This window comes from Phoenix dactylifera, chromosome 8 (genome assembly GCF_051530095.1).
Source record: "Phoenix dactylifera cultivar Ajwa chromosome 8, Ajwa_hap1_PhDact_Kaust_v1.1, whole genome shotgun sequence".
NCBI lineage: Eukaryota > Viridiplantae > Streptophyta > Magnoliopsida > Arecales > Arecaceae > Phoenix > Phoenix dactylifera.
In genome coordinates this window covers 2,596,434-2,603,802 of record NC_143197.1, presented here as the reverse complement: position 1 = coordinate 2,603,802, position 7,369 = coordinate 2,596,434, and the positions used below count along the sequence as shown (strand labels likewise).

At 40.3% G+C, this 7,369-nt stretch overlaps 1 protein-coding gene across 1 annotated transcript; it reads right to left on the bottom strand.

Annotated features, from left to right (window-relative positions):
• Positions 1–2,434: 2,434 nt before the first annotated feature.
• LOC103709007 (L-ascorbate peroxidase, cytosolic-like) lies at positions 2,435–6,780 on the bottom strand. Its single transcript, XM_039124264.3, has 9 exons — positions 6,411–6,780; positions 6,143–6,317; positions 5,920–5,985; positions 4,091–4,139; positions 3,434–3,516; positions 3,243–3,322; positions 2,953–3,055; positions 2,790–2,848; positions 2,435–2,688 (listed from the first exon to the last, which is right to left on the bottom strand). Exons 1-9 carry the CDS (start codon positions 6,527–6,529, stop codon positions 2,673–2,675), a joined length of 750 nt encoding a protein of 249 aa, XP_038980192.2. The 5' UTR covers positions 6,530–6,780; the 3' UTR covers positions 2,435–2,672.
• Positions 6,781–7,369: the final 589 nt, after the last annotated feature.

Here is a 7,369-nt window from a genome sequence, read left to right as displayed (position 1 = left end):
TTTTTCTGTAAAAATCAAATCATCAATTACGTAATCTTGGCCTTTAGTGCTGCTGTAGATGTGATGATTCTGCTTCAGTCAAAGCAAGCATATGATGTTTGACTTTTTAATCAGTGAATGTAGGTTTTGTCTTCCATCCAGGGTAACAAAAATCAAATCTGTAACTCTCAACATGATTTCAGAAAATTCTTGTTCGTTTGCTAAGTTTCCTTTTATTCTTGTGAAGTATAAAAGTAGTCATCAAAACTAGGCTGCCATCTTTGGAGGTTTGGTTGTGATGAGTCTTGGGGTGTTGTTGGGGGGGGGGGGGGGGGGGGGGGCCGGAGGGGGTGGGCGCCTGTGTTTGAGCGGTATTGATAAAGCTCTGTTCCGCTGCTTTCCCTCGTTGGGATGAGAACAGGTACGTAGCAGGTGGAGACTAGCAGCTCTTGTTTCATTTTTTTTTAAAAAAAAATTCTTGAGAAAATCATGATTTGTGTTAGTTAGGGTTCATAAGTTTCCCTTTATTTAAGCGTTCTGACTTGTGAGAATTTCTGTTCTAGAATATTTGAAACCTTTTTAAATGGCTTAGCTAATCTTTTGCACCGAGTAGGATTCTCTATTGGAAGAGTCACGTTTTTGTCTCAATAATTCTCTATATTCCTCCTGTATTTTGTATGGATGGATGTATATGGATGCATTTGCTATAGAAAATTCCTTTCTTACCCAAAGAGAAAACATCACAAATTGGATCAACAGAGTCAACTTGATTCAACTTAAATAACTTTTATACTGAATCGAGACGTGGCAGCAGGGTCGTGATAAAAAAAAAAGGATTCCTATAGTTGGCTCTTTGGTAAGCCGATACGTCCATATAGCTCACTAGGGTTGTCAACGAGCCGAGCCGAGCTCGAGCCTCCGAGAGTCGAGAGCCGAGCCGAGCTCGAGCCTGGGAGAGCCCGGCTCGGCTCGTTTCACAGAAGCTCAGGCTTGGGCTCGGGCTCGGTAACGAGCTCTATTTTGGGCTCGAGCTCGAGCTTGCTTGGCAAAGCAAAGGCTCGGGTTTGAGCTCGTAAAGCTCGTTTCAATTACGAGCTCTAGAACGAGCCCGAGCTCGGGCTCGTAATCAGGCTCGAGCTCAGGCTCGGGCTCGATAACAAGCTATTTTTCTCTATGTGATTAGATTTTTATGAATTATGGTGCTGAAATAAGATTTTTTAGTGGAAGACTAGAGCTCGTTTGGGCTCGTGAGCTGCTCGAGCTCGGGCTCGAGTGTAAACAAGCCTCATATTGGGCTCGAGCTTGGGCTCGTTTAACTACCGAGCCGAGCCCGAGCTGAGCTTTTACCGAGCCGAGCCTGAGCAGCTCGGCTCATTAACAGCCCTATAGCTCACCAATAAAATGTCCTACCATGCTATCTAAGAATCCGGCAAAGCCATTCTTCCAAAAATTCGAGGATCAGATAAATAAATAAACTCTGATCTGTTTTACAGCGTCATGCTGCAATATGGAGCTACTGAAAGATGCTCTGGCGATATTACAAGACCCATCTCAAATCACTGACTGCAGAAGCTTGATCAAACACTAGTTTGCAAAGTAGGCACAGCATCCAGGATTTAACAAAGTACTGAGAGCTCAAGTGCCACAGCAGATACATATCTAGGTGCTGGTCAACGAGACCAAAAGGATAAAGTGGTACAAGGGAAGAACAGCATTGTCAAGAAGAGAATTGTCAACACTTTATAGGCTTAGAACTGAAGAATTTAGCTGACGTTTTAAAGCATATTACATGCCATCTGCGCCAACGCCATCCTTGAACACTGTTGTCATGCTAACTTGCAAACCATTCCACAACCACCGCTGCATGTGAATTTAGTAGTCGGCTCAGCATAAGCCAGTAGATGCAACTAGAATATTTGGAGCAACCCAGCCGAATACACCATAATGGTACTAAAACTAATCGAATAGGACCCAAGCAATGAGTTGAAGACCTGATAGGCTTGAATAGGACCTTGAGTGAAAGACCTGAAAGGATTGAATAGGACCTAAGGAATGAGTGGGCTACCCTTCTGTCGAATCGGAGCCAACCATGACAAGAACCGTCACAAGGTTTAATAAGAATCCTACATTGACTAACAACAAAGAAAAGCACATGAATTCATTGGCCTGTGCTCATCCTCCTAATAGCATGGTAACTTAAACTTTGGAGCTGTATGTCCGTGATACTCCAGACCATCTAACCATTAAAATTTTTTGAGGAAACTTCCCCCAAATTTATTGAAAAGAAATATCTAACCATTGAATATACCAAGGATTTTGAACTTTCAACAACTAAAATCAGCAAGACACAGCGGATGGTTGCAAGGAAGATGATATTATCAGAAAAATCATGAACTAAGCATCACAAAAACTCAGGCATCAAATAAAGCACGAATACCACTGGAGAGAAATAGGATTGAAACATCAACACAGCATAACATGCTCTTGATAGAGAAGATTGCAACACGATGTACTAAAATACAAGCCAATGTTTCCAGCCAAAAGCAACATATGGTTGCTACTCACCAAACACCAACATTAACATAAGATATACTATGACCACTAGAATCATATTGCAAAGATGGTTCTCGCCATCATCTGCTTCTACTTGCAAGATAAGACATCGAAGCCCGCTGCATCCACTGATTCATCTTTTAAGCCTCGGCAAATCTGAAAAGTGCATATAAAACAATACACAAAACCATAAAGATCCTCTCTAGAGTACCGCCAAAACCTATATTAATTACTTTTGACATGCAACGAACACATACCCCAGCTCGGAGAGCTTCAGGTGAGCTTCAGCATAATCAGCAAAGAAAGCATCCTCATCCTGATTAACGATTAGCCAGGCCAACCATAAGAATTAAACAATCATTCCAGTGACTAAAAATATCCACAGCAGGTGCAAAACACACAGAAGCTAAGAATACATACAGCAGCATATTTTTCCACAAGAGGGCGGAAAACAGGATCAGTTAGAAGAGCCTTGTCAGATGGCAGCTGGAGAAGGCCTTCTTTCTCTCCACTTAGCAGCTCCCTGTTACAGCAAACATGCAAGAATCATTCTCTCCATACTGAAGCAAATGGATTGTTAAAATATGGTCATAGCCGACAGAGAGATCATTTTCGGCAATTAAAAAACAAATCACAATAAGTTAATTATCAGTGTTTTTTTTTTTTATCAAATTTACTTGTGCAGTATTAACAAAATGAAGTAAACTTACTTGAAGTATGAGTTATCAAAAATAAGAGGATTTGAAGTCCAGGCTCCCTCAAAACCAGATCGCTCCATGTGGCATCTTCCCTGAAATATTCCGGGGAACCATTGTATTGTTTTACAAGAATTGAAAAGGAAAGAAACAACTAAGAATAAAAGAACGAAGACATTTCACATAATATACAGTCAACAACTTACCAGTGTATGACCACCAGAAAGTGCAACTATATCCTGGTCGCTCAGACCCATGTGACCAAACACGTCCCTAAGGTGATCACAACCTGAAAGATACAAAAGAAACAAAAAAAAAAAAAACCAAAACAGTTTAACCCTTTCTGTTGAAACAGCAAGACAATCTAGTTGACATAAGGATGGTGACTGTCATCTATAACAAAAACAGCACATAGAACTGCCAAAGTAAAAGATAGTGAAGGCACAATCTTCAGACAACTGAAATGTATATCATTCAATAAATTTGTAAAGACGGTGCAGTTTGACCTTATCGAGTACTATATCATATCTGAATATATAACATCAATTCATGAAAAGAAACGAGAAATAACTTCCAACATATGAAAACAAGCATCTCAAACTCCATCCCTCCATACATCCTAACAAACAGGTTCTACATGAATGTGCAATAACATGCAGGATGGGGACCTTCCTATTGAAGGTGAGGGTTTAGGTTTTGTCAAATCAGGTCTCTTAAGCATGCCACTTTGGAATCAATCAGTATGCAATAATGGATATGTTAATGTCAATGTATAAAATTGCTGCTTAGAATCATATAGACTAGAAGTCAAGATAAACAATGAATTCTTAAATATTATTTGACATACAATAAGAAAAACATACCCTTGGTGGCATCAGGCAGGCGGCCTTCCTCAGGTGGTTCAGACTTGTCCTGAAACAAACAGATGCCAATTATCAATACAACCAACCTATATTCAATAAAATAAAGAAAAACAAGAGAGCATGCACTGACAATCTTAACTAATCCGGTCATTTGGGAGGCTGGTATTATTAATTTCTAGGTCTCGTCTCTAGTTACCAAATAGCATTATAAGACCTCAAATGACACCAGCAGAAACATGGCAAAGTTATTTAAATCTAACTCTTGGGAGATGACAGGTATAATAATTCAACATCAATTTTACAGTGTACCAAAGCCAACCAACCAGACCCACAAGAGCCAAATTGACAGAGCACCAGAACAGGTTTGAGATTAACTAGTACACGTGATACAACAAAAAGACCATTACCCAATTATGGTTCCAACAATCCAGGGTCACGAGAGGGGTTGAGTGGGGGCAGATGTAACCTTTTGGCACATTTTGCACAAAGTGATTGTCCAAGAATTCAAAACCCATGCCATTGCGATGGTCAGCCTAAGCATTTTTAGCACCACACCAAACAATGGCACCTTAATTTAAACTTTAACATCGCACCAAGCAATGGTCCCCTCTACATTCAACATACCAAGTTTTTCCACAAATTTTGTAATTTGAGTAGATCATTAGATCAACATGCAAAAGAAAAAGATAAGAGACCTGAAGTCAAAAAAAAAGAAGTTAAATATGGCATATTACAAAACTGTTATGCTAATAGTAAATAATGAATGACTCTTATATGCAGCAAGAACTTTTATGCAGGTCAAAAGCTGCAAGTTGTAAACATATTACACATAGAAGACTATTATGACTCATAAGAAAATCGATGTCACAATATTTTTTTCAAAATATAATTACAAAAAATATTTAGGTAGTAAGCAAATTTCTGGAATGAATTTGTTTTTTCTTTTTCTGTTTTTTGGTTGTACCCATAATGCCACCGCTTGTACATATGATGTACAAAGACTTCGAGTCCACCAAACCTTTCTTCCGCCCAAAATGGACGGACCCATCAAAATATGTTTATAAATAAAACTTAGGAAGACAATTAGAAATTTTAGAATACCCTACATGTTTATTGCAGTCAACTATTTAACGTTTATTGTTCAACTAGCCACAAATTACATTTTATACATAATAAACGCAATCAATTTGAAATCTTGGATGATGAAATAAACTTGCCATCAGAATAAACCAGAGTACCATCTGCAGAACTATCAGCGAACCTAGTATCACTCACAGCATTTCATCTTCTTCAACCGGCCCATCTCAGGGCCTATCAAAAAGAACAAACTAGAAAGAGAAAGAAAATTAACTAACAGACCAAACAGCACCCAGCCCATTTGTGCTCCAATGGCGCGAGAGGGTGTCAGTCTGGGCGTCAGCCACAACTCGGTATTGGTCCAAAGTAAATCAAAGAATAGAAACATATCCACTAATTAGAACTTTAGAATATTTATCTTCGATTTCAAACATTCACCTCAAATCTAGAAAAGCACAATGATATCTTTACTTGTTGAAGGGTATGATTTGCCCCAATCAAAACCACTAAAACCAGTATTTTCTTGAAATTAATTAGACAATGATTTCTTTTTTTAGTTAGCTTTTTTTTTTTTTTTTGTAAATTTAGTTAGCTTTCTTCAATCTAGATAACCTATTCGGGCGGGGGGGTCCCACAGTAAAAACACTTCATGATCTTTACCTACCCATCTGAGGCTAATCTAATCCAAGTCCTGCTACTAACCTAGATCCAACCATCGCTAACACTAGAGAGTGAGAGAGAGGGGGGTATACCTCTCTTCCAGGATGGAAAGGGATCTCCGGACCTCCGGTAACCTCAACAGCTACGACCCCAGCAAGCTGCAATTTTTCAAGCGAAACAAATATAAATAAAAGAAATCAAGAAATATATATATATATATATATATATATATATATATATATATATATATATATATATATATATATATATATATATATATATATATATATATATATATCTTTCCAGAGAACGGACCTGGTAGAAGTCAGCGTAGGAGAGGATGGGGAACTGCTCCTTGATCGGCTCCAGTAGCCTCACGGCGATGTCCAGCCCCTTATTTGCTTCGTGAGCCAACTCCGTCGGGCACCTCATCGTCCCAAACGGTCCGCCGGTCTTCGACTTCACGTCGTAAGTCCCAGCCGAGTGCCATCTATTTTTCACAAAAAAAAAAAACAATTCACTTATTTATTCACAGCAGGAAAGAAAAGGAAGAGAGCGACGGAGATCGATCGATCGATCGTACGCGATGCGAAGCATCAAGGGAGCGCAGTTCTTCTCGGCGATGAGGCCGCGGAGCTTCTTCTTGCACTTATCGACGGCCTTCTGGTACTCCTCGCTCACCTTCGGGTACGACTTCCCCATCGCGCTGCCGGGATTCTTGGATCGCTGCGCTTTGCACGAGAACGAAACGACCGGACGTCGGACTGGTAAAAACCGAGGCAGACCACGCTCGCCGGTCAGCCACCCCGGGGCCCATTTATAGCCGCGCCGCTCCTCGCGGGGAAGATTCTAGTAGGCTGGTCTCCACCGTCCGATAGGACATGACGCGCGGATACTATTTTTCTCGCGCCCTGACGGCTAGGATCGAAGATCTGGAGGTAGACGTGTGGCTCGCATCGATCGGTAGCGGGATCCCTTTTTAAGTGGAACATAATAAAGGCCGTTCAAAATGACGTTATTGCTCTATCCGAGCATTGGACCGCTCATTCGATATTTCCGCGTATGCAGCGCTGGTGTGAACGCGGGCCGGTGCCCGAAGATTCCGTTGGAATGGGCAAAGGTAATCATTACGTGTATGAAACGTGGCAGAAAATTAGTGGTTGCGCCGTATTGCTGATTGACTCGGCTCCAAATATTCCTGGAGCCACGTTGGCCGGTTTCCGGTAATTTAATTCGGATCTCACCCAGTTCATATTTAGGTTGGATTTTAGTCAAATTAGATTTTAGTTGATTTGTACTAACCCAATTTCAAGTTGGATGGGATTTAAGTTGAAAGGATGAACAACCCCAGACTAAGCCCAATCAGACTTAATTTTTGACCTGATTTTATTCCAAGAAGAATCATGAATGGTTTCGATTTTAATTGACCAAAATCTAACCAGAACCACATCTTGTTCTTTCGGCTGTCAAATTCTAGATGAATTGAAGTAATTATTGTTGTATCTCTTAACTTTCATCCAATTTAATTTGACTTAACCCAAG

Excerpts from the sequence above, each read along its gene's own strand:
- LOC103709007 (XM_039124264.3), bottom strand. The coding sequence starts at position 6,529 with ATGGGGAAGTCGTACCCGAAGGTGAGCGAGGAGTACCAGAAGGCCGTC. Across the intron at positions 3,517-4,090 it reads CCTGCCTGATGCCACCAAGG|GTTGTGATCACCTTAGGGAC; the intron begins GTATGTTTTTCT and ends TGTATCTTTCAG. Across the intron at positions 2,849-2,952 it reads TTGTGGAAAAATATGCTGCT|GATGAGGATGCTTTCTTTGC; the intron begins GTATGTATTCTT and ends ATCGTTAATCAG.